This window comes from Podarcis tiliguerta (genome assembly GCF_965153285.1).
Source record: "Podarcis tiliguerta genome assembly, chromosome: 2".
NCBI lineage: Eukaryota > Metazoa > Chordata > Lepidosauria > Squamata > Lacertidae > Podarcis > Podarcis tiliguerta.
The window spans coordinates 60,968,822-60,995,727 of NC_139535.1; the positions used below are offsets into that span (position 1 = coordinate 60,968,822).

General features: G+C 45.4%; 2 protein-coding genes across 4 annotated transcripts in view; one reads left to right on the forward strand and one right to left on the reverse strand.

Annotated features, from left to right (window-relative positions):
* Window positions 1–20,223, forward strand: part of CCDC69 (coiled-coil domain containing 69) — a 34,949-nt gene extending 14,726 nt beyond the window's left edge. The window contains exons 2-10 of one of the 3 annotated variants that reach the window (XR_014507211.1): window positions 1,045–1,114; window positions 4,848–5,011; window positions 8,557–8,644; window positions 10,212–10,285; window positions 10,568–10,669; window positions 12,176–12,295; window positions 13,735–13,832; window positions 14,866–19,590; window positions 19,727–20,223. Coding sequence is in view for 2 of the 3 variants with exons in the window: in XM_083423714.1 (XP_083279840.1) it covers window positions 1,045–1,114; window positions 4,848–5,011; window positions 8,557–8,644; window positions 10,212–10,285; window positions 10,568–10,669; window positions 12,176–12,295; window positions 13,735–13,832; window positions 14,866–15,031 (882 nt within the window). In the remaining variant the exon portion in view is untranslated. Of the gene's footprint in view, window positions 1–1,044; window positions 1,115–4,847; window positions 5,012–8,556; window positions 8,645–10,211; window positions 10,286–10,567; window positions 10,670–12,175; window positions 12,296–13,734; window positions 13,833–14,865 lie in introns of all 3 variants that reach the window. The other 2 variants (XM_083423714.1, XM_083423715.1) reach the window with 2 other exon arrangements.
* Window positions 20,224–20,298: 75 nt separating this feature from the next.
* On the reverse strand, window positions 20,299–26,358 carry LOC310669456 (platelet-derived growth factor receptor-like protein). The gene is made up of 7 exons (XM_083423508.1): window positions 26,172–26,358; window positions 24,169–24,505; window positions 23,874–24,025; window positions 23,093–23,386; window positions 21,925–22,064; window positions 20,956–21,486; window positions 20,299–20,727 (listed from the first exon to the last, which is right to left on the reverse strand). The coding sequence occupies exons 1-6, from the start codon at window positions 26,224–26,226 to the stop codon at window positions 21,265–21,267; spliced, it is 1,200 nt and encodes a 399-aa protein (XP_083279634.1). The 5' UTR covers window positions 26,227–26,358; the 3' UTR covers window positions 20,299–20,727; window positions 20,956–21,264.
* Between the last annotated feature and the right edge of the window lie 548 nt (window positions 26,359–26,906).

Here is a 26,906-nt window from a genome sequence, read left to right on the forward strand (position 1 = left end):
TCCTTGTAATTGCCTGTGATTTATTGCCCCTTTTTAAAAAATATGCGCACACAAACCCTTCTCATTCCTGCGCTCACTCTGCGCCCTGGAACAGGCTATTTCTAGGCTCCAGAGCTGGCTATAAAAAGCATCCTCAGAGCTGTGGATCTGCAGGAGCAGCAAACTAAGCTTCCCCCAGTTGCCTGACGTCGAGATTGACCATCCAGTTGCTCTTGCAGAAGGGGACATCTGCGGTGTGAAGTTCGGGTGAAGGGGAGGTGCATGGCAAGGCCGTTGGAAAGTGTGTTCTGCACACCCCGGCGCTGTGCAGTTTGATGCCAGACACACTCCTTGTTTGTCAGTTCTTTAAGCCTCCTTCATGTTTTCCAGCTGTTCCTTCCCCTCGAGGGAGCGAGGGGCCCAATGTGCTCCTTGCTCTGCAAAGGTGGAGGCTTGGAGTCGGGAACGCCAGCTGCAAGGATGCAAAGCAGAAAGCTAGGTAGAAGGAGGAGGAAGGTTCATAAATCTCAAGGGAGTGGGGCGGGTGTTATGATCTATGTGCATTCCGAGACATGAGGGGATCTTTCTTTTAACTCTCTCTGCTTCGTCGCGTGAGTTGGCAGCAGAAAAGAGGAGTGTCCGAGGCCACAGCAAGACCTTCCCTGTTCACACCATCAGACAGCTGGTTCATTGGGGTGAATCGAGGCCCTGCCCCACCAACCCTCTGCCACAGTGGCATGTTCTCATGCTAAGAGAAATTAAGCCTGGCGGTGGATTGTGAAACATCCTTCAGTGCAGTAGCTGTTCCTGGCACACTAGGGCAGTCCTCTGGGAGGTGAGGGGGGTCACATGTCTGCCTGAGGAGCTGAGATTTTAATTGTGCCGCAGCTCCCGGGTCAAAGAATTGCTGAATTATTTTAGTGTCTCAGGAAACCAGGAGGAAATGTCCCAATACCAGCCAGCATAAAGGTTTCTCAGAAATGCACAGTTCTTTCCCTGTTTTGGTTCAGCATTCACGAATGGGGAAAAAAGAGAGTTGTGATCCTGTTTGTGTCTTTTCTACAGAAAAAGATCAAAATTCAGCATGAAAGAGGACAGGCATCCTGTGAACTAAAGGCACTGAAGACAGAAAATGGTAAGATACAAACAGACATAAAGCATCTTGAAGCTTCTCCATTTTAAAATCAGTAATGTCTATTTTGTTTTTTAAAGGTATATAATATACAGGGCTTTTTTTCAGGGGGAACTCACAAGAACTCAGTTGAGGCACCCCTCAGATGAGCACCATTGCCAGTATAAGGGATCAAGGGTGAGTTCATGGTGAGTTCCAGCCAGTGCTATTTTTCTAGAAAAAGAGGTGCCAGAACTCACTATGAACACCTCCCTCGTTCTTTTAGAATGGCAAAAGTGCCCACCTGAGAGGTGCCAGAACTGAGTTCTTGGGAGTTCCCACTGAAAAAAAGCCCTGGTTCCAGTACCTCTTTTTCTAGGAAAATAGCACTGGAAATATGTAAAGAGTCCCAACCATTCCTGGCCATGCATTCACAAGGGCAGGCATTGAACACCTTAAAAGGTAACGATAGGTACATCTAGCTGCAGAAACAAAGGCTTCAGAAATGGTAACTTATGATTTCAGCCTTCAGTGGGTAAGTGCTTCCACCTGCTATGACAAGCAGCAAACTGAGGTGCTTATTCATGAGTAGATCTTTTCCTGGTAGAACTTCCAGCTTGCCTTGATACGTAGTCTGGGGACTGCGACAGATGTGTACAGGCTAGACTTGTTTTGGGTGGATGTGCCAGTTTGTTGCTTTAAACAGCCGGGATCGCCAGTGATTAAATCCTAGGGAAATAGATGGTGTGGACATTTACCAAGCTTTTTACAGTCCTGCAATCTGATTATTTAATATTCTGGCTTGACAAATGGCAATGGAAAATCAGTTAGGCTAGCCAACATTTCTTTTCTTGTAATATTTGAAATATTTTTTTAAAAAAACAGAACAAAATATCACCCTAAATTTCAACATGGAATAGGGATTTTAATCCAGGATTTCTGGATCTGAGGCAAATCCAGCCCATCAAATCCAGCTCTAGTTTCATTTTAAAATGATATTTACAAATGACTAACTGTCCCAGAGTATGAATTGGGGATTCACTTTCAAATGTGCATCTCATTAAAAGCAATGCAGTGTAGACAGGTGGTACCCAGACTCAGGAAATGATGCATGTTTGGGAGGTTTCTTATATATCCAGATCTGCTTAGTTAGACTGGAACAACTGTGCAACACTGGATAACATAGATTCCCCTGTACATATTAAACTGAGGCTTTAGGCAATATAGGTGCAAGGAACTGAGCAGGACAGGCACGTTTCTCCCTAAACAACAGAGCATTAGTAATGCTAGCAGCATCTGCATAAGCTACTCCCAGGTGGAACATAAATAAAATTACTTTCTAAAATTCCTGTGAGAAACTAATTTCATCCATGCAGCGTATAAGTCTACATTCTGTGTGATGCCCAGGATACGAGCCTGTCCTGATATTACTTGTCGTAGGCAGGTAGAATTTATTGAGATGAATTGTGTATTTGATGAGTGAGATGAAAAACTGACCGTGGTCTAAAGTTTTGGCAGCTGCGCTGTCTCACTTAGCCAAGGAATTTCCCCTAAATAAGCAACACCTCCATTTAACGAACAGTGAAGTCCAGTCCGGTCAGGAGAGGGAAGCAGCAATATCTTGAAGGAGAGGGTGGTTCCAGCAGAGGATGTAAAAAGAATCAACATTTATCTGTATAACTGCCTTTATAGCTGTTAAATGTGCAGCTATGCTCCTGATATGTTTTAGGGAGAGCATAGCGCTATTGGAGTGGCAAGGTTTACTCCAATTACTTGAGCAAAAGAGTAATCTGTGCATTTCTCCACTAACTGTGCCAGACTGACATTCTGCTCTCAAAGGCATTGCTTACAAACCAGCACACACTGGCCTGTGTCACAGTGCAGATCTTACAAGTAATACAGTCCCAAAACAAACCATGAATTTGGGTGCACCATTCCTGCCCTGTAGCTGTTGAGCAGTAGGGCAGAATCTCTCTTGGGGTCCCTTTCAACTCATTGATTTTTGACTCAGATGGGTGAATGGTTTTTATTTGTAGAGCTGTATGTGGAAATGGCCTTTCAAAGTTCTCTTATTTGTGTGCAGACAAATTGGACTTAACATGTCACCAAATTTCTCCAGAGGGAGGAGAAGTTTTACAACAGTTTCTCAGAGAAGGGGCTCAGCACTAGCAGTGGCAATACCTTCTTTCCCTTCCTATATATCTATATCATCTATCTATCTATCTATCTATCTATCTATCATCTATCTATCATCTATCTACGGTATTTATCATCTATCTATCATCTATTTGCCACCACCACCACAAGTGGCAGGAAGAAGTATTGGCAGCCTGGCCACCATTTTGTATTTTCCACAATGTCCCAGGTGTTGCTCCAGGGCAGTGCATGTGGAAGGAAAGGGGGAAGAGAAGGAATGGTGGCCTCCACAAAAAATGGCAGAGAATATTTGGCCAGAATTCTGCAAAGCGAGCACCCTTTTGAGGGGACGATGGAAGTAAACCCTCTGGAATTTTCTCAGGAAAATGTCTTTTGAGACACTTTGGCTCAGCTCTAGTTTTCTGTTAAATACCTGGGTTTGTGAGTAATCTTGACAGGTACCTATCTTCCCCCTTTTAAGGAGATTAGCTGATGGCTCTCAATAGCTGGAATTTGGATAGCAAAGTTGGCAAAGGTCAAGAGGGCATGTCTGTCTTCTCATACCTTTCCACCCTTGTTTTGGTTAAGGATGATGCCAGCAAGCTGTGTGAATTGGCACTTTTAAGAAAGAGAAGAGACATGATCTGGGACTTTGGACTGTCCTAGGATGCAGGCTGTTCTGCCAGCAGCCTTGATGTGAGAATGGCAGACTTTGGAGCCTCAATCTATGCTCACCCTGTATATTTGTTAGTACACGCAGATGTTACAAAACACTATAACCCTCCAGGGCTCTTATTCAAAAGGAGACAAGCGAGCTATTTGTCCCTGAAACATCTTGCTGCTCCTAGAATTGGAAAGAGCAAAACTGTTTGATCAGTCATCCATGTTATTATTTGATGCAAGTGCTTAATATACGCAAGTTTTGTTTAAAGTGTTCAAAGCACTACATGCATATTACTTACATGGTATTGTGTTCATCCTTTGTGCTAAATATGAATCCTGTAAGCCAGTTTTAGTTGCCCAATAAGGAAGCTGTACCAAATAGCTTAACAAATATTAGTTGAAAGGACTCCAAAGGCAGCCACGATCCTTCCACAGTTGTGATCATCTCCCACAGGTGGCATTTCCAGGCAATGCCCAAAAGTCGTCTGAGCATTCACTGCCTTTTTAGGGTCTGGTGGTGTGGGTCATGATCTACTTAAAGGGCCAGCGAGCTCTGGAGGCCCATCGCAGATCCACAAACACTGCTTTATTAATCCTTAGGACAAACCTGTAAACAAACCAGTTCACACCTCGTGCTCTTAACCCCAATTCTCTTCTAGAGGGAGTCCAAAAATAGTGCATGCCTGCATCCTGGATAGGCCATATCTAGCACACTCCGGCGCATATATCTCAAGAGGCCTCTCTGGAATGCAAGTACGTCAGTTGCATTTGTAAAACTGCCCCTTCCAAAGTGTGAAGTGAAATTTAGATTAACACACTGAATGGCAAGTCAGCTGGGTATTGGAACTAATGCACTACACAGTCAGCGCGTGGGGTGGTGGTGGAGGTGGAAGTAAACCAATACTACAGAAAGCCACTCATGTCCACGTGCTTTCTCCTTCTTTCCTCCACATTGAAGAAGCCTGTTTACATGAGGAAGCAGAGAAAGGGAAGGCAGAGCTGCTGGAGAAGCAGAGAAATGAGATCACAAGGCTCCAACAACAGCACCAGGAGGAGAAAGTGTGTCTGGAGGAAGCCCACCGCGCTGAGACTGAGAAACTTAGCCAAAACATTAAAATCCAGGTTGGAGCTGTCTTATTCTTGCCCTTTTGAAGCGATGATGCCTAACTCATTGTCAGACCAGACATTTCTCTTTTGCTGAGCAGTATTCTAATGGCTCACAGTTTCAGAGCCTAAAATGTTGTTTGGAGAAAGCACACACTAGCAAGACACTAGCAAGCAGTCATGCAGGTCCAGTGGGTTGAATGTGCAACTAATTCTTCACCAGGTACACACTGTTGTGTATGCTAAACTAGTGCACAACCACAATGGGAATGAGTGGTAAAGAATTGTCCCATGCTGTTATATTACTCATCTCAAGCGTATCTTACAGTCAACTGCCTTTGTGAAATTCATTGCCCACTAAATCATAGCTTTACTAAATGTCAGCATTAACTGAAACCAGATCTTGAAATCTTGTTAGCAGGTACAAAATTTTGATAAATTTCTGCACATATGTGTGGACGAGCAATTATTTAGCAACACAATTAAAAATATTATTTTGTTTAAGGCCACCCCTGTATTTCCATGTTGCAGAAAATCAGATAATTGACTGGTTAATAATTGTAAAGTTCCCTGGGGAAGGAATGGATATTACCATTTTAAAAGAGCTGTCATGTTTCAAAAGGTTTATGTTGAATCTGTTCTGTTGGTATCCCTGAAAATCCAACTTATCTAACTGAAAATGCAGTGTCTTGCCTGTGTGCTGGTTTTGAGTAGATATTTATTTTAAAGCCCTGAATGTAAATTACAAGATTCATGTGCCAGCTCATTCATTGAAATGGTTAGGTCACCCTGCAATAACTCAAGAAGCAAAAATTAGGAAACGGTCGAGTTCCCCATTCGAAATATATTGTGGGGAGACCTGGATATCTTAATATACATGTGTCATTCACAATGTACAGTGCCACAACACATTTTTTGCCATTTAATCTTGAGTGCATTTTGTATTGAATTCAAAATGTAAATTGTGAATTAATGCGTATAGCTCAGTCTGATAAATCTTTGCTCTCACTGTGGTCGGTTAGGCTTATTTTCCCCAAATGTGATTGTAGCTTTAGTAGCTGATTGATTGATCCTTAGGCATCTAAGATTCAACAAGGAGGGATGCAGATGCTTGAGGAATTCCCTTAGTTTATCTTCCTATTGAATTGGCTTGATCCATACCTCCTGGGCTGCTGTACAAATCAGAGCATGCTTATCCCTCAGATTTTTGCAAACTGTGGTGGGGAGCTAACTTACACTATTGCTAGAAGGTCTGCCTTTTAAAAATGTTTCCTGGCTTCCTTTGCAGGCAGCAGCTGAGCTGTTCCAAGCAGCCAAAAAGTCCAGTTACTGCTGTGATGGCATTCAAAATGGAATCACAAATGCCTCTGAGACTGCCAGGATGTGATGATGTGCCAACCATCCTGGGGACTTTGTATGGGGGGGGGGAGATGGCTGCCCCCATGGACCCATGAGGGCAAACATCCTCCCCACTGCCTACAATATCCCTGGAAGGAGCAGCACGGCCATCACATTCTCTTGAATTTCATTTGCAGCCCCATTAAAATATTTGCATGCTAATTGCAGGGGCAGCTGAGTTTTCTTGAAGAATCTGTTACAGTCAACGCTTGTATCCCAAGGCATCCAGAATGTCTCCATTTTGGAATGTTTTGGCTCCCGAACGCCGAAACCCCGGTTTTCGAACATTTTTCAGAAGCCGAACGTCCAACACAGCTTCCGCTTGAGTGCAGCTTTCAACCAATTGAAAGCCACGCTTCCGTTGTCAAATATTTTGGAAGCCTAATGGATTGCGTTCAACAACCGAGGTTTTACTGTACCTGTAAAACAAGAAGAGAAATGGTTTTTTAAAAGGCAGCCCTTGGGCCACCCTGTAATAGTGGAAGTACATATTTTAATAAGAATTTCATTAATGCAGAAAATGGGTGGAACAGACTTAATAATGAACACATGTGAAAGCAACATGAACCAGAATTAGACTGATTTGTCCATTCCTTGCAAGAGGACTTTTATCATATGCACATGTTCTTGGAGTCTGCCACAATGAACACAGTGGGACTTTCTGTTGAATGAATGTTGCTAGGATCAGGTGTTAGGTGTAGTTTTACACCTGTACTAACAAACAACAGGCACTCACATAGCCAAGTGTGTCACAAATAGGTCAGCAAGTCCTCAGAAGGTGCTAGATTCTTCCTGGAGATTTGACTTGATCCTTGTTACTTGCCTGAAGAGTGAACAGCAATGTATACAGCCGGCAGCCAATGTGTATGGAAGATTGGGCTGCACAGATTTTTACCCTGACAGATTTCTGGCAGCAAGTCAGCAGCATGGATGTGGTGATCTCCATACAAGAATTCAGAACCAGTTTAAAGAAACAAGGCGATAGTTTTAGAATCGGCATAATTCAGTGCCTATAGAATGGAAAGTACCACTTAGAAAAGGGGGAGGAAACATGTACTAGACCCTCCTCCCAAATCACCTACAGGCTAGTGGAATTCAAACTGTGCTTCAGAGAACACTGAGGTGATGCATTGGAAGACCATTGCGGCCTTGTCAAGAAGAAAACTGGCAAGGTAGACAAGCTTCCCTGAAACACAGTTTGCCACCATTTCAAATGTTCAACAATGGTATGCAGATGTAGGAGAGCATCTATTCCTTTCACTGAATCCTCATTCTTACTGTCCTTGCCATCATATATGTGCATATTATGACAATTTAAAGGGTCATACAGTGAACATTCCCTCACTCCACACTTAACTTGGGAATAAATCCCATAGAAGTGGTTACTTCTGTGCAGAAATGTGTAGGATTGTACCGCAGGGCTGCCATCCTCTGCACACTTACTTGGGAATAAATATCACTGGAATAAGTAAACATATATAAGATAGGGCTGCATATCTACACTCAACTCTAGCCATATGATCACATCCTTGACATCCAGGTCCTTTCTTTTTCTGCTGTATTCCTATATTCCAGTTCTCCAGTTTGATATGGAGCCTGAGGAAAGGGGAAAAATGGGGGGGGGGATGAAGGTGACACCATCATCACCATCATCCTGCTCAAATTATTATTTTTAACTCCATCTTTTTCTGAGGCATTCAAAATTGCAACCACGAGTGCCCCCACCTCCATCTTGATATTCACACTCTACAACCATCCCATAGACTGAGAGATAGTGATTAGCCCACGGTCACCGGCTGAACAGAGATTTGACTTCTCAATCCAAGATAGATGGTCCACTCACTACACCACTCTGTTTCTTCCCATGAGGTGTAGACATGCCCTGCAATAGTCTCACGTCAAACGGGGTTTTGCCACTATTGTCATGCTTCAGAGACCTGCCCACCCTCTTTGACTAGAAGCAATAAGGGGTTGACTTCACTGTGCGGACACCACAGTCAGTAAATAATGCTTCTTGCTAGCGTTTCTCAATCAGGCCTGTCTCCAGCCTTAAAATGATGTAAACTCCTCTGTGTGGGATGTGAAATATCATGCAGAATGCAGGCAGTAAAGTATTATTTGTTAACAATATTGCAATATTGCCTGTGCCTGCCCCCCACCCACAGATAGAAAAGGAGAAGGATCTACAATGCAAGCAACAACTCTCTGAGCAGCATGACTTGCTGAAAAAAGAACAGGAAGAGAGACTCCGAGGTGAGAGCCAAAAAACCTGCTTGCAAAACATGTAAGCTTTGTTCCGTTTGCATCAAAGCACTTGGGAAACCTGTGGTACTGTCCAACGACCAGATGTCGTTGGACAGTCAGGAACAATGGGAGTTCCTACAGTACCTAACATCATATGGAGAACTGCGGTTTCCCCAGCCCTGCGCTATGGTATGCAAATCTCACCACAGTGTTGAGTAGGCCACTCCTGACCCTCAACCCTGGTGATGGAAGCCTAATCTACGTGCTGTCTGCAAACTCATTTCTACAGCAAATATTGGTGAAGTTACTTCTGCTCCCTCCCTTGGTGAGCTTTATGTTGGCATTGTAGCACTACTGGGCCAGGTATGAAAGAACTTGTTCACGGGCATTCCCAGAACTGTTGTTGCCTCCTCATGGCTTCCTTGCTGTGCCCCACTCGCCACAATCTGCTTCCCCTTTTCAAAAGTGGCAAAAGTGTAGCATGGGGGGGCATTTTTGAGGGAGTGCAACTAGGCGCCCCCATGACTGGCATGGAGCTCTGGCAGCTGAGGTGTGGCAGCAGGCAGGTTGGTCTGGTGGGCAGGCGGATGGAGGCAGCGGGCGAGGAGCCTGTTGGATGCGGGGTCCGTTCACCCTCTCATTTGCCCTGCCTGTCCTGGGCACCAGCAACCCACGCTACGCCACTGTAGTAGCAGCGACATGGATGGGGAAAGAAAGTGCCCTCCCTACAGTATGATGGGAAGCATCTTCAAATCGGGAAGTAGATTGTCAAAAGGAATAAAGACAGCACGTGTCTAGAGAAAAGCAAATGACAAGAGGAGGGATTACAGAAATAATGGCATGCCAAGTGCTTGGCTCCCAGCTACTAAATGTTAGTGTTATTAATGAATTTGTGGCCTCTGGAAATACTTTGGTCATAGATGTATTGCAAGAAAAGGCAACACCACCGTTAAAATACTGTGTGTCCATGAGACTCTACTTTTTCCACCCTGCCATTCAGCAATGCCATGTTGTAACATGTTCCTAAATCAATTTTCCATTGTTCAGCTTCAGTTCTCTGCTGGGTACTCCATATTCATTTTAGGCTCTCCATGTGGCCTATTTAATTTTTCACTTCCTCTCTGTCTAAATGCTGAGCATCTCTGTCAGAAGGAAGGAGAGGGAGAGAGAGAATGTGAGAATCTGTCCTAGTCCTTCTGCTGCTGTGCTGCTCTAAGGCATGACCTGGCTTAGTGTCCCATCATCTGGTTTAGCTCTCTCCAGGCAGACCACATGTTGAAATTGTGGTTTTGCCACTTGTAGTTTGTCTGGGAGAGATCGTGCAGGATTTGCTCATTTGGTTTGGCTTAGAATTACCGGTACGTGCAAATGAGGGAAGAGAGACATGACCACAAAGATTTCAAGACTGAGTTCCATTCACGTTCTGTCCTCCTTGTTCTCTGAATATACTCTTGAGACAAACAGTGTGATGTGTTAGTGCTCAGCTGTGTATTGAAGAGAACCCCTGGCTGGATTGGAGCAGGGCTTGTGTCTCTCACTTGTTTCTTCTGACCACAGTCTGTTGTTTCTCTTGCAGAACTCCAGAAAGCACATGACGAAGAGAAAGTGCTCCTGACTGAATCCTACCAAAAGTCCCAGTCATCCTTGCAGGTGCTGCCACTCTGTATATGCTCCAAGTCAGAGGCAGTCAACATGGTCACCTCCAGATTTTGTGGACTTATAATTTTGGGTCTTCCTGGCTGGGCTCTGCTGGATTTAATAGCTACCTGGCCATTAGGAGTTATATCTGCTACTAGCTATAAACCCACTAAAATGTGTTGGAACATAATTAATGTTATTAATGCATACAGAATAATGCACACATGCTCAGGGTGGTGGGGTCAGTATGCTTGCTGGAGCACCAATTTATTCTGCATCATATTTCTTCTCCAGGAGACTGTAGACAGATTGAGTTCCCAGATGAAGTCCTTCCAAGAGAAAATGAAACGGGTGGAAGAGTCAATCCTGAGCAGAGATTATAAGAAACACATCCAGGTGCCAAAAAACAAAACCAGCCATGATCAGTTAGATGGCATTTCTCCACCTGTTTAATAACCAAGAGACAGATGTTACCTCCTTCTCTCACTGCTGGGAAAACAAAGGCAATGATGGGTGGCATAGTTCACATGCAATGCTAAGCCAAACCATGGTTTAACATAAACATGTGAGTGTGTGAGCTCCTAGAGAGGAGATCGTGGCTGCTTTGCTCCTCCTTGGTCATTCTTGAGCTCAGCCATAGCTTGGCTTAGTGTGTCCTCTGAACCGGGACTTATTTAGCTCTCTCTAGACTAACCCTAAGTTGGAACCAAAGCCTGTACTATGGTTATTGGCTTGTGGTTTGTCAAGGAAGCTAAACCATGACCCTGGTTTCAGGAAACCTGCTAAGCCAAGCCATAGCTTAGCTCAGCATAGTAGCAAAACAAACCAGGGAGGAGCAGAGCAACCTTGATAATCCCTGCTTGTGCATCCCAGCTAAGTTTTGGTTCAACTTAGGGCTTGTCCACACTTATGCTTGTCCCATGCTTGGAAAGCAGAGGTCCAAGTGGTTCTCTGCTTTTCCCATGCTTTCTAGGAACTGGTCCAAGCGATTTTGCCTTTGTTCAACCATCCCATGGAAAATGCACTCTTTAGCTCTAAATCTGATAGATGCTTGCTCTGATTTGGCAGTAAACAGTGGATTTTCCAATTGGAAGCAGCAGGGCAAATGGAAGTGTGGATGAGTCCTTAGTGTGATGTGCAAACCAGGCCAATGTATGGGTCTAAAGAACAATGCTTATTGAACAGAAAAATGGGAAAGAGGAGAGTGCTTACCCCTACTTCTGTTCTAAGCAGCCATTTGGCATTGTCTTACCATAAGCACAAATAAAGTCCACTTGACACCTCTACAAGTGAAAGCAATACTTGATCTCTCACCCAATGAATGTAACATGCATTGATGACTTGAATGTGTGAAAGCAATTGTAATGGAACAAACACCATAAGGAGAACATTGTTCAATGCAGTGCTTCCCAGTGGAGGGGGCGCACTCGCTAATCTCTGAGTCATTGAATAATGTACTTGCATGACCAAATTAGCCCTTGTAGTGCAATTCTAATCATGTGTAGAGAGACATCCCAGTGAGTTCCATGGAGTTTACTCCCAACCATAGGATCTAGAATTGTAGGCCTAGTCTCTCACATGACTGGGGAGACAGTGAGTCCCTGGATGTAGTCTTGGTAGTGGCGCCCATCCTGTGGAACGCCCTCCCACCAGATGTCAAAGAAATAAATAACTATCTGACTTTTAGAAGACATTTGAAGGCAGCCCTGTTTAGGGAAGCTTTTAATATTTGAAGAATTATTATAGTTTGCTGGAAGCCGCCCAGAGTGGCTGGGACAACCCAGCCAGAATGGGCAGGGTATAAATTGTTGTTGTTGTTGTTAATGTGGTTCTCCGTGAAGATCTGCTTTGCCAGCTTTCTAGTTAAGGGTGCATTTTGACATTTCTCCTGTTGTTTTCTAGGATTATGGGAGTCCCAGCCAGTTCTGGGAACAGGAACTAGAGAGCCTACATTTTGTCATTGAGATGAAGAATGAACGCATTCACAACTTGGACAAAAAGCTGCTCAACCTGGAAACGGTGGTGGGTTCAATGTACTCATTTTCATAGCTATTCCTAAGACTTGGTGGGGTCTTGCAGAGAGGACCTTGTGCTCTGCCATTCAAAACTAGCTAATTTCTGAGTACCACAAACACATTCTGTTGAGCAGGGATGGCGAACCTGTGACCCTCCAGTTGTTTGGGGATGACATCTCTCATCATCCCTGACCATTGGCTATGCCAGCTGGGGCTGATGCTAGTTGGAGTCCCAATAATAATAATAATAATAATAATAATAATAATAATAATAATAATTTATTATTTGTACCCCGCCCATCTGGCTGGGCTTCCCCAGCCACTCTGGGCGGCTTCCATACAAACAAAAAATACAGTAAAATATCACAGATTAAAAACTTCCCTGAATAACATCTGGAGGGCCACAAACTCTTCAGAACCTCCATCACCAGACTTCTGTGGCTTCCTGCAGAAGACAACACATTCCAAGTCCTGCATCCTGGCCTTTAAACTGCCCCCCCAGCAAGACCAGCATCCAAGACCAGGGCCAAATTACAAACAGTGCTAAGTGTCTTGATTGAAATTCACGACTGTGAGTTCAAATGTGGATAGCAGCTGTGGAGAATGTTCTTTTAATTGGGATTAGGAGCATAATGCATGAGAAGACTTGGGGTTCATTTCATATGCTTCCCCATCCTGTTACTATCCCAACAATATTGGCCACGTTCTTGGAAGCTGTTATCCTGGGAGGGAAACTCCCATCAACACCAGTGTGGAAACATCCCTTCCAGTGCAACTAGCCACTTCAGGTGGGGAATTTTTGTTGGCACCACAGCAGAAGGGGAAGGATTAAACTGTCCTGATAGCATCACGAGCGCAAATTATCATGGATGAAGGATATCTGGAGTGGACCAGAGTATTCTAAAGACAAAACTTGATTATAGGTGTATTAATCCTTTAAGGTCTGTGGAAAGAAACATCTAGGTGAATGGAGCATGGTTGTGTTTGACGGAAGCAATTTCATGTTCAGAAAATGCTTACTGGGCCAAAATGGCCACCACTGCAGCTCAGTTGCTTGGGAAGTGAGCTGGGCAACTGCAACTCTCTTGAAAAACAAATCAGGGTTCTGATGTATTACTGAAGTTCTTCTTGGTAGATGGATCATATGGGTAGATAGCTCTGAACTAAAAGAGATACATGAGCTGAATTGGCTGAGACTACATACAAGCCTACATTCCCACAGCAATCAGAGACAGGGCAGACACTAGGTTTGGTGCCTCTTGCAGACTTTCCCGAGTGACATAACCTCCAACATATTTAATAAGAAGGGGGTTCCATGCGGACATGTTCCCACAAAGTTTTCAAATACCTAATTGGGAGATTTCTTGATGTTATTGCATACGTGGAATACGTGAACTGTATTACAATTGCATTTGGTGTTTGATCACACCCTTGGCCTGCTTACAGATGGAGAGAAATTTGTTGCTCGAGGAGAAAGTTAAAACCCTTCAACAGGAGAATGAAGATCTCCAAGTTCGGATGCAGAACCACATGGCAGTGACAAGGTGAGACCTTCAGCTGCAGTAAGCATCAGTAAGCATTGGTGAAGGGCCTTTGGGACAGTTCACCTAAAGCGGGCCCAGGGAAAGCCAATGGGTCAGGACATAGATTCAGTGCGCTTGTCCTGCATAACCAGATGCAGCCCACCAGAGACTGTACATTGTTCTAAGTGACGCTAATAATTGTGTTTTTATATTGTTGTAACCCACCATTGGGCCTTCTAGAGAAGGGTGGTTAAGAAACCCTATAAATCAAAATAATAATTACAACAATGGCGATAGGATCAGCACAGACAGCATAGCTGTGGCAGTGCCAAACCAGCTACCATAGTAGCAAATCTGTGTGCTAGAGAGGACCTCTTCTCTGATGCGCTTCCTGCTCAACTTCCTGTGTCAGTGTGCTATTGTGATTGGAAAAGTTGCTATAGAAAGAAAGGAAGGGAGGGAGGGCTCTATTAAGGGAGTCTTTGGTGGTTTATAAAAGCATTTTTTAAAAAAACATTTGTAGTGTGTGCATTTCATGTTCCCCATACCCCTGATTTCAGTACCATTACATTTCCCCACAGTATTACATCTTCCCACTTCATTTGACAGAGGTGAGAAAGTGCTCATGATGAAAACTGAGGGTCACTCACTTAAGATGTGTAGCTGCCTGCTATGTGTTCATTTTTACTCACAGGGGCAAGGGAGCCTGATTCCCATTGTGAAGACAGCCTGTGGGAAGTGGGGGCTCTATGGAAGTGGAGGCTTATCTCTTCACCTCCCCCCGGGGCCTAAATGGAGATTGGTCCCTCCACAAAGCTTGGCACCAATATGGAATTTCCCTTCCCCATAGGCCCCACTTGGGGGTGTTGTGATTGTCATTTTGATCTCAGTAGAGGGAGTCTTCCCTCCTGTCTTCATAGCGGCAAACAGTTGGGGACGAAGACGAGGGGAAACGCAGTTGCCTGCTACATGTCCAAGTTGGCCCCACCAGCCTCTGTCTCTCCACTGGTTCTAGGACTCCAAAGTCATTTGACTCTGTGCTTCTGCCCTGCAGGCAACTGTCCGACGAGCTCCTCACTCTCCGCGAGTCCCTGGAGAAGGAGTCGCAGCTGCGAGCGCAAGCTCACCGGGAGAAGGAAGAGCTGCTGTACCGAGTGCTGAATGGCGACTCTCCCCTCCCGTTCCCTATCTCCACGGAGGCAACACTCATCGCTACGTAGCATTCGGATAGGCCAGAAAGACTGGGGTGGGGCAGGGAGGGGAGAGGTGGCTCCTTCCTTTTGTTCTAGGCCTCTCTATTGTCGACTAGACCTAGAACTCTCATGCTGAGTGGCACTCGGGTGCAAGGAAGGTTCCGGAGGTTCTGTGTGCTTTGATTTTCTCCCATAGGTGGCCTCGTTGTTTCGTGACACTTGAAGAGGTTGAATTGGCCTGCCTTAGGAATAAGGGGGGGGGGTACTCCACATCCCCTCACACACAAAAGGAGGTCAGCTTTAATGCTAGCCAAGATGTTTCTGTGTATGCCATAAGCACTGACTAAGGGTCTTGCCCCACATCACCCCCTCAGGGAGGTAGCAAGACTTGCTACCTCATATATATTGGGCCATGGTAGAAATGGTGGAGAAACGGTGGGAATCCGAGTAGCCCATAATTTAAGATTTCAGTAGATAAAGCTGTAGGTGAGAAGAAGCCATAGGATAGAAGAGAGGCAATGGAAGTTTGAAGGCGCAGGCCCAGATCTGAACGTCCTTTCATCTGCCAGGTTTTGGAGGAACCAGAGTTTGCATGCCCACAAATGTTTTGGTCTGAGCTGGAAGAGGCAGACCAGACCACAAACTTGCATTTTAATTCCTAAATGCAAAACTTTGGAGAACTCGGGCAAAAATATGGATACAAACTTCTGTGGTTGAGGTGCGTTCTAGATGTTCACCCAGTCACAAAGGAGCTACTTATCAGCTCCTGCATTGCTGGTAGAACTTTCTCTCTCTCTCCAGAAAATGACTCTGCTGTGTCATTTTCTCTGCTCGATGACCATAATCTTTTTTACATACCCTCCTCCATAATGTGTTCAATCCCTGCCCACATGGCTGCCATCATTTCCGTGTTGAAACTGCTGCATCAGATAAGCAGCTGCGAATTGAACAGGCACCTCCTTGGGCTCAGTTCCTTTAATATATATATATATATATTTCAATAGAAGGTATTTTTGCCTGCTTTTATGAGTTCTTTGTTAGTTTAGAAAACAACAGATTGGAAATGGCCTTAAAATTGCAAGCCTTTGGAAACCAAGGGATTTTTTTTTCTTTTTTAAAAAAGCAATTTAGCTTCTTGAGAAGCTGAGAAGGAAGATGGTGCCCTCCACTGGTTGTGATGAAGCAGTGCTAGTAGTTGCAGAGAAACGGAAGTTGCTCCAGGCTGGAGAAACTAGAGGCTAAATAGATAGCAGGTGCACGTAATGGTTGTTTTATGGGTTTTTGTTTTAAAAAAGAAAAGATGATTTGAATTGAGACAAAGGGCGTGTAAAATGTCTTGATTCTAATCAAGAAGCATTTTATACTTCCCTGCGTGGAAACGGTGGTTTGTACTGTGTATGTGAATGTAGCATGTAGTACAAAAACAGTGGCTCATCGCAGTAGCGTCGCTCAGGAAAAGCCAGTGAACCGCTGGTTGTTGCCTTGAGAGAACGTCACACAGATCTCTGCAACGTGTGGGCCACCCAGCCGAATGCAGCCCCACCGCCTGTGTCTGGTGGTCAGCCAGGTGTTTACAGACATATGCACACACCCATTTTTGAAGTAGACGACAAAACTAGGAGACTGTTCACAGCTGGTGGGCTGTGTCACAGCCAGTGGGTTGCGAGCTGTGGAGGCCTAGCTCAAAGGTGTGGGTTCCGCTTCTGCAGCAGGGCTTGGTGACAGTGACATTTGTTTGCTAACGTGTTCAGTTCCTGAAATCATCATTCGGCCAACCAACAATTGGATCCCACCCAACCCTCAGTCTTGGCAAACATTTATTTGTCATTCCTCACGTATAATGCAGCTCTGTCTGCAGCAGTGAAATGGTTTTATCTTGGAGAAACACAGCTAGCTTGTAATAACGCTATATCTAATTGAGGCTTTCCACAAAATTTTGGTATGGTATCAGTTGGAAAATCTGTCACTACTGTATGACAGAGTGATGATAAGTGGGAGTGAGAAACTGCTAACTAGTGATCACAGTAAATATCTCATATTTGTGTGTTGGTGAAAACCTCTCACCCGCTTTATTATTTTTTTAAAGTGATTTTCTCTCTCTTTTGCATTTATTATGTAAGTTATGAAGCAAATTCTGTGTGGATTTTAGGGAACTGGCAGAGGGGGTGGAAATAATCAAAGTGACTGAGTTTCTGGTACTGTAGTTAATGCCAGCACTTTTCTGATCTGGCCTTAGTGCTGCTAAAGGGATTCTGAGGCATGGGGGTGGGGCTACTGTGTCAGTGGAAAAGCACATGGATGCAGAAGGTCCCAGATTCAATCCCAGTTTCCAGGTAAAGGTAGTCAGAATGGAAAAGATCCTTACCTGACAGCTGCTGCCAGTCAGAATAGGCAATATGGACTAAATGGACCAGTAATCCGACTTGGCATAAAGAACTTGGGAAGCTGTGTTATAATAAGTCAGATCATTGGTCCATCTAGCTCAATATTGTCTACACTGACCAGCAGCAGCCCTCGAAGTAGAACTATTCCCAGACCTACCTGGAGATGTTAAGGAGTGAACCTGGGACCTAGTGCGTGTAAAGTAGATGCTTTCAACCACTGAGCTATGCCCTTCCTCAGACGAAACTTCATATAGCCCTGCGAATCCAAGGAGGTTGCTCACCCTCTCCCTGAACAACTCACTTCTTCAGAGAGTAAGCACTGCTGAACATGTTATGTGTCGCTTGTAGCGGCAGCAGGGGTTGTGAAAAGGTAAATATTCTTCTTGTTTCGCTATTGTAGGCTATTGGGACCACAGAGCCTCACCAATGTACCCTTTCCCAAAGATGTCCAAGATTTGAGATCTATCCACACCATACATTTAAAGCACTCTTAGACAACAGCCATGGTTTTCACCAAAGGATCCTGGGAACTGTAGTTTGTTAAGGGTGCTGGCCACACAGATCTATGGTAACCAGCAGCACCCTTAACCAACTACAGTTCCCAGGATTCTTCACAAAAACTTGTGTAAGAATGGTTTGAACATAGGATGTAGATGTGACTGTCGGAGCCGTCTTTCCCATAGGGCTTAGTGGTGCGTCGCGCCAGGGCGCCGGCCTCTCAAGGGCGCCCAAGCAAGTGGGGGAGATGCACGGCTTTGCCCTTTCCCTGCATGCCCGCCAGCTGCACCCCACCAACCATAAGGCTGCCAGGCGCACAGCTTCCCTCCCAAGCCTCTGCGGGGATTGCTCTCCCACAGCGGCATGGGGGAGAGTTGCGCTGGCCCCCCATGGCTGGCAGTGTGCAGCTACGGCCACCCCAACACCATCCGTGGTAATTCGGGAGTGCTGGGTGGATATATGCACCCCGGCGCCACATCTGCTAAAGACGGCCCTGGTGACTGTAGTGCTGGGTCTTCAATGTATGTCTCAGAGGACTTGTGATGGGGAAAAGGGCAATAACAACACTTTTTGGGGGGGTTGCCTCTAGCCAGCTGAAAGAATGTAGGGCCAATGACCCATCTAGTCCTGCATTCTGTTCTCATGTAGTCAGCCAGATGCCTGTGAGAAGTCTCAAGCTGGACATGAACCTAACCCCACTTTGCCCACCTGTGATTTCCAACAACTGGTATTCAGAGGCATAATGCCCAGAGCACTTGAAGGCCTGAGACAGCCTGCAGAGGCACCTCTGCCAACTCTTCCTGGAAGTGAAGCAGCACAGAAGAGCAAGGCTTCTGAACCAACAGTTCTAAGGACAGAAACTCCCCAAAGGCTCTGCAGTCCCAGTGAAGGGAACCAGAGTTGACACCAGATCCAAACGCTGTCAAGCACCTTTAAGAGGTGATACAAATAGCATTAACCAGGTGGCCCTTTCAATCTATTGAGCTGGTTTTCTTGACTCACCCGTTGTAGTGGCCACCATCAGGCAAGGTGTTTCTTACCATAAGCCTTCAACCACCCAGTCCAGAATCAGAGCTGGAAGCAGGCCAAGAAAGGATGACAGGAATAAAACCTCTCACTTGTTTTTCAGAAGAATACAGGGCCCACTCCATTACTTATGTCAGCTTTCAATACTTCACAAGGCGGCCAGTGGATAAGCCTAAAAGTGTATACTCAGAAGTAAGCCCCCTTGAGTTCACTGATTCTTACACCCAGGTAAGTGTGTAGAGGATTGCAGCCTCCGTCATAGAAGCGCACCTTGAAATCACGGGCTAATGAAATACGTGAAGTACGCCTTAGCGAAGGAGACAAAGGGCAGAAGCTCTGTTTACAGTCATTAACAAAGGAGGTTGCTTATTTTGATGAGAGTTTGGGGATCTGATCCAGTCATTGGCTCTCTCATTTCTATGTTAGCAAACGGGGAAGGGTGTTTTGTGTTTTTGTTCACTTAATGATAACAGGTTTTATTATATTATTCAGCCTGCTGCAATAGCATGAGAAAGTTGTAAAATGGCGGCTGGTGGAAATTTTCCAGTGTTGCAAAATGAATGTACTTTCTTGCAGCGTACAAATGAATGAAATATACTTGTTCTTTATAAGGCGGGGAATGTTTGGCCTCCTTCTCTGCCATCCTCATAACCTCTTGATTTATTTCTTGGTCCCCTGGTACATATCCTTCTTTCCTAATCATGGGACTGTAGGGTGATGCTGATTGTTGGCAACAATGTTGTGTGTGCGTGTGTGTGCTCTTGCAGAAAGTGGGGTGGGGAGGTCATGAGAAATGGGAGGGGGAGACTGAAAGCTGTTCTCTCAGTCGCCTCCCAACATGTAACTGCAAGCTTCCTATGGCTATGGTCCTACACATATGCAATAGAAGGTGGGGCCTTCTGAATTAAGCAGGACATCTGAGTACATGCTTGGGACCTGCACAACTGTGTACATACAGCCCTGACTACTCCATCTGGCTATTTAGTCTGGGGAGATGGTTTATAGGAGCCCACTGCTACACACATGGAACACTTGGACCCAAGCCAAAGAATTTAAATACCCTTCCCTGATGGGTGATGCTTCTGAAGACTCTGCAGCCTCTAGTAAAAAACTTTAGAGTGAAGAGCATTTCAGTTCAGTGGAAAATCACTGGGCCTGCACCTAAAATTGGCTACTTAGACCTAGAGAGGAAAAACAGGCACCCTGGAACTTGTTACTTAGAACCAGTTAAGAAGTACAGATGAAAATGGACATCATAAACAATTGGGTAAAGTCATAAAAATAAAATAAAACAAACTGATGTTGCCAAAATGCCTTCAGTGCCTTCCTGGAAAATCTCTGGTTGTTCTACCTCTAATTTTCTCTCTTAAGTTTTCTTTGTGAAGGCCTTTTTTCCTTTCCTTTTTTTTAAGAAGCATTCAGTGATGCAAATTGCTACCTGATAAAAGTTTTACCATCTCCACAAGGGCCAAAGCAGATGAGATGGCAAGAACTCCCAGCTCTACACTTTGTCCAATAGGACCTATGGGGTAGATATGGATGTGGGTAATACAGATTTGGACTGTAGTGCTGGGGCACTTAAAAAAAACAACCCCTACTTACTGAAATTCTGCTTATGCGTACCTGCCTTCGAAATTGCTGTTGCATGTACACGCATATATGCCATAACAGGGCATATAGCTGCTGGCAGGGATCTTAATTGGGAAAATTGCAAGGTTAACCCTCCGTAACCAGACAAATGGTCTCAATCCCATCTGGAGTCTCTACAGGCTGATATATATAACATTTAAAGAGAGGTGAGATCTGATCATAGATCTCAATACAGTGGTACCTCAGGTTAAGTACTTAATTCGTTGCGGAGGTCCGTTCTTAACCTGAAACTGTTCTTAACCTGAAGCACCACTTTAGCCTATGGGGCCTCCTGCTGCTGCTGTGCCGCCGGAGCACGATTTCTGTTCTTATCCTGAAGCAAAGTTCTTAACCTGAAGCACTATTTCTGGGTTAGCGGAGTCTGTAACCTGAAGCGTATGTAACCCGGGGTACCACTGTAATCTTGTTTGACCCTGTGAATAAAGATGTTCACGCAGAGCCAGAATTCCCAAGACAGCATTTTTCTGGCAATAGTCATGAATATCTTTGAGCGTTTTCCTGTCTTTCACAATATCCCTGCGAGCAAAAAGGTACTCTGCCTCTGCTTCAAAAAGATTTGTGCTACTTTAATGAGTCAAACATGAAAGGGTAAAGGACAAAATAAAAGAAGGCAACTGTTTATCCCTTGGTTTTTGATGGCAGCCTCTAGTCTTTGGATTTCCAGTAGGACCTGGACTTTCATCAATGCAGGACCAGAGGCGGTTACCCAGACTTTGCCTTCTTTGGGGCTGGTGAGGCTGGAACCAAGCGAATGCGGGTGGACACTGCAGTGCCTCCTTGCAGATTCTCAGCAGTGCAGGTGTACAAACCATCATCCACAGCACGTGCTTCATCAACGTAAAGGATGCTCTCGGATTCTTGCTGCACCTGCCCACCGCGTCGCACCAAATCTGTCCGTTCGCGAACGTAGGGTGGTCTGCCAATCTGAAAGTGAGGAAGGACATTATTTGAAAAACATGGCAGAGCACATGGTAGTCAGTGCACAAGAGAGTTTAGCAGTGGCTTTTCCCAGTGTGTGGAATTCTAGCGGCACCCACTCTTGTAACTTGGAAATTATTCAGGTGCAAGCAAAGCGCATGACAAGGTTGCCTGGTGTTTATCTGCAGAGGAACAATTTATGTTTTCATTCTGCCTCTGGCCTACTCATTTGAGGAGGTCAGGCCAATCATTATTCAGCTTGTCTTTCTTTGTACGCTCTCATTGGCTAGGTTTGTGGGTTTGGCTAGCCTTTGTTCAATTTCTAAGGGGGAAATTCCACAGATCAGCAGGAAAGGAGACGGGCTTAAAAGACCCGTACTGTTACAGTACAAGCCACTTTTCTTATCCCACACCCACTCACCCCATCAGCAACCTGTTACCTACTTGCTGTCCTGGATATTCCCACGTGAAATCGACAGCAATTTCTGGTTCCCCAAAGACAGTGCATGTGACATTGAAATTGTCTCCAACACGGAAGGAGGCCACTGAAGCTCTGATAGCTGGCTTGGGAACTGAAGAAGGATCTGCAGAGTTGGAAATAAAACACACACCAAAAGAAATCAGCATATAGGCATCAGTTTCTGCCACTGCTCCTTGTGGAGTTGTTAGATAGGCATGGCATAGCAAAATTCTACAGTTCTCCCACTTGGAGCACAGGCTGAATGGAAATGGGGCAGTGGATCCTGAGACTGAGGCCTCTCCCACACTCTCTCTGGCCTTAGTGATGCTCTGCGACAAGGCCTTGCCTGTGAAGTCTTCTAAATCCGACTGGTAGCCTTTGTGCAAGTCCAGCAATGGGCAAAGATTTGCATCAAGTTGTCACTGATAGAATAATGACTCCAAACTTTGACAGGTGCTGCCAACTCCCTGCCGAATCAGAATTACTTCTTGCCTGGAGAAAAAGGCCTCATTCAGTGGACATCATGGAAAGTGGCAATACTTCCCACTCCCTTCTCAGAGGCTCTCCCAGATTCTGCCTGGGTCCTGATTGCTTGGGAGTTGTATATAAATCATTTTAAATTAGGTTAGAATCAGTTTTGGGCATTCCTTTGCAACCTGTGGTCCGCAAACCAAGACTCCTTTTCCTTGATCGGCATGACTGAATCTCCCTGATCATAAGCACATCCCTTGGATAGAATGAACACACCTGCATTCTCATAGTCACTTTCCCTTTTGCAAAAGAATGGAACTGTTTGATTCAGCCTTTCTCAACCTGTGGGTCCCCAGATGTTGTTGAACTACAACTCCCATCAACCCTAGCTAGCAAGGCCAGAGCTCAGGGATGATGGGAATTGTAGTCCAACAACATCGGGGGACCCACAGGTTGATAACCGCTGGACTAGATGAACTTCTTTTATCTCTAAAGCAGCAACATACCCTTTTGGGACAGTTTGGGCTGAATTAATCTGAAATTGACAAGCTGAGTTTTAAAAAACATTAAAATGAAAAAGGCAAGCAGATTGGTGGACTTTTCTTTCTCCCTCTCTCTCTTATACACATACACACACTTGGGAGATAGAGAGATAGATGATTAATTGTTAAGGCAACTTACAGTTCACATAAATCAGCATGTATTTTGTGGAGATCTGCCTCACTCCATCCACATTGGCCATGCAGAAGAGGGAGCCAGCATGGGAAGGTTGTGGGTGGTGGATGATGAAGCCCCTCTTCACATCATGCGAGATGTCTAGTCCATCCACAAGCACTTTCTCGGGGGGGAACTCCCGGTGCAGCGTCACTTTGGCTGCTGGATTTGTCACCTGGCATGGCAGCAGGGTGGGGTGGTTTGTACGCAGCTGAATCACTTCATAGTAATCTTCTGTGGGCACAAATAGCTCCTGAGGGTCTGAGAGGGAAACAGAAAGGAGCGTTTGGATGTGTAGAGATAGTGTCTTCTGCTGGGCAGCGCCATACATTATTGTCATCTATAGCCTATCTAGAAAATCCATGTGCAATCATTTGTTGAAAAAGATGCTGCCTCTCAACTAAAAGGGTTCCCAGCTTTTGAAATGGCGTCTTTGGACTAATCTCCAGGCCATACCCACCCCCTTCCACAGCCATTTCATTTACCAGCCCTCCTCTCACCCTCCTGAAGGAATATGCACGGACCGAGGATGGCTGGTGGTGCTGTAAGTGTGTTTAAAAGTAGCCAACTGCACAGACGCAATATTCACATTTGCAGCTCCACCCAGTTTTCTTCTGGCCCTGCCCAGTAATGTCAAGTGACCCTCATAAGTGTGTGTGGGGGGGGTGTCTTAGGAAATAATGACTAGGAAAGGGGAGACCAGAAGAGGTCCACCCCCCACCACTTTAAACCAAGAAAAAAGCCTGGCCTGTGAAGAAGATGAATGTTTTCCCCATCTTATCCTCTCCATCACGACACTCGCTGTCCCGGCACTGGAAGGACCAGCAGCTGTACTCGCCCGTGTCTGCCGCGGTGGAATTGGCGATGGTCAGCTGACTGTGCCTCTCAAAGTGTTTGATTCTGAAAGAGAGAAGGGCGAAGATGAGGCAAGGAAGAGCTTTCCCCTCCAGACCTGGGACGTTCCATCCATAAGCACATTCACCACTGATCGCAAGACCACCTCACCTCTACCCAACACAAACAGTTGCCGTCAATATGCTCACCGCAGTCGCCTCTCCACGTCGTCATCGTCCAAGTAGGGAGGGTATCTCCATGTGACTGCCTTTCCTTTGCAGCGCAAGTCGAGGGCTTCGCCTGCTCTTAGCACCAGCGTGTTGGACACCTTCTGGAACTGCCCCTTTGCCACTGCCCTGGTCAGAATGGTCGGCTTGCCTTCCCTGGGAACAGTCGTGGCTTTAACTTGGCTTTTCTTTAGAAACTTTGGAGTCCCCTCTTTAAGTTTTTTACTTGGCACTTTGGGAAATTTGGAGCCACTGGCTTTCAGCTCCTTCGTGGCAGCCTTCTCCGTAGCTTTGGAAGGCTTTTCTTTTTGGCATTCAGCTACGAAGATAAACATTTATATGAAACATCACAGTAGGGGCCTTGAGCTTCACTTCATATATACATGATATAGGACTGGTGTCACCAGTGTCTTGCACCATTCCTATTTTTTTAAACTTTCTATTTATGAACGTCATCTTGCCACACCTGTCAGGACTATTGCCAATTGAATACAAAGAGTTACCTCGGAAGTCGAACACCTTGCGAGTCAAACGTTTAGGCTCCCAAATGCCGCAAACCCGGAAATAAGTGTTCCGGTTTGTGAACGTTCTTTGGAACCCAAACATCCAACGTGACTTCCGTGGCTTCCAATTGGCTACAGGAGCTTCCTGTAGCCAATCAGAAGCCGTGCCTTGGTTTCCGAATGTTTTGGAAGTCAAACGGATTTCCAGAACAGATTCTGTTCGACTTCCGAGGTACCGCTGTACACAATACACTAACAGATATTAAGCTTCTCCCAAGTGCGTGCTCTCCAACTCCATTGGACCACAACTCTCATCAGCCCTTGTCAGTGCTGCTGTGCTGGCTGGGACTGATGGGAGTTGTAGTCCAAAACATCTGGAGAGCACCTGGTTGGCGGTGGCATGGTGCACATGCATGGGCAACAGCCCCCAATTGGCTCCACTGGTACATTTGCACCCCACAGACCTTGCTGCCACCTTACCCCTCCTGGCAAGCAGCAGCCAGTGACTCACCTGACAGGAGGTCAGGTAAGTACCTTGGTCCCACCACACCACCTGCTATTGCTTCTCTGGACTTAAGCTCAAATGAGACCCACAAGCACTGGAAACAGCTGGCAGTCTAGGGGTTCACAGAACATCTTGCCTTAAAGGAGGCTTCCTATCTTTGCCTGCAGAATGAATTTCTCCCGCTGTAAAAAAACTCCATTAGAATTTTGGCCTCTTTGCAAAACGCATGTATCTGCAAGTATAGTCCACCCAAACCATGACGTTCTCAAACGGTCCTGATATATCATGTTCAGCAAATCTTCCGGCGAATGTTGATTCTGCAAGTTTGCTGAGTAGCTTTGTTCTCTTGCCTGCCCCTTCACCAGAGGTGTACCCAGGGGTTGGTTCGGAGCAGGGGCAGGTACCCAAAAAGGACCTATCAGACTATGGAGTGACACAGTGATGCTGCAATGATAAGATCAAAAGCGGGAGAAGCTTCCTATCCTTCTTGCACCACGACACAAGGGCATTTGGGGTTGTTTTGCCCTTTCTCCTCGCATTGCCCTCATTCTGGATGCTTGGAGTATTTGGGTCATGTAAAATGTAGTAATTTCTAATGTGATTATTGTGGTAAAGTGGGTATTTTCTGTAGGAGGATGCCAATACAGCTCCTTGCCAAGGGTTCAAAGGAGCCTAGGTACGCCTCTACCCTTCCCATATTTATAGCAGTGTTCCCAATTGTTTGGACATGTAGGAAATCTGCACTTGGAATCTAGTCCAAGGCCAGGTCAAAGCTCAGGAGCTGATCTCTACCCCAGATTGGCTCCTGGTGTATGGCAGCAATGAGAGGCTGTGGGTGTTCATGCTCCCCACAAAAAATTCCTTGTGTGGGAAATGGAGAAATGCCCTGAGCATTTTAACTTTTATTTTTCTGCTAGAGAAGGGAGAGGAATCGTAGGAACACAGAGGGACAAAGGACAAAGGAAAACATGACTTACCCCAAACAAAGAGGAGGGTGAAGCAGCTCAAAACAGCCAGCACTTTGAAATTCATCCTGGGACGAACCAGACACAAGAAAATGTGTCTCTGCACAGCCAATTTACAAGTGGCGAAGTTGCTATGTGCTGCTGCAACTTCCACAGCTTAGAAGAAATCTCACACCAAAGTGTTCTCCTTGGTGGGCGGGGAAGGCGAGGGGATGGGTAGTACGGGGTAGGAAGGAGATTTCAAAGCAAAGCAAACTCATGGCTTGCCCCTTTCAACAAAACTCCTTTCACACATGAATGCCGCAAGGGGTCAGGATCCTACAGGGGAGGTGAATAGGCCTATTCAGTGCAGCACTCTGTCAGACGCGCTCCAGGCTTAAAACCAACAATTTCCAATTACAAAATATTATGGCTGATCCCTTTTCAGATGCATTCCACAGAAAGCAGCGGGGGGTGGGCAGAGAAAGTAGTTGATGTTTCTTAGATTTAATGAAAGTAGCTCAGGCGAGGACCAGTGCCTCTCTCCATTAGAGATGGAAGAGTCTCTTCATTTCTGTTTTCTCAGTTCTTCATTTCTCTAATATTCAGTTCTCCACATTTCCACATCACTATGAGATTTGTTTATTTTTAAAAGTCCTTATAGAAATTTCTCAGAGTTTCAGTTTGAATTTCTCATAGTGAGACACATTTTTGTATATTTTGCCCAATATACTATTCCCCCAAGCAATTTCCCCTAATTCGATGCAT

What these genes read in the sequence shown, in the direction of transcription:
- LOC310669456 (XM_083423508.1), bottom strand. Translation starts at nt 26,226, where the DNA reads ATGAATTTCAAAGTGCTGGCTGTTTTGAGCTGCTTCACCCTCCTCTTT. An exon ending in AACATTCATCTTCTTCACAG is followed by an intron (nt 23,387 to 23,873) that starts GCCAGGCTTTTT and finishes TTTCCCTCTCAG; the next exon opens with ACCCTCAGGAGCTATTTGTG. An exon ending in GGGAATATCCAGGACAGCAA is followed by an intron (nt 21,487 to 21,924) that starts GTAGGTAACAGG and finishes CCTCACTTTCAG; the next exon opens with ATTGGCAGACCACCCTACGT.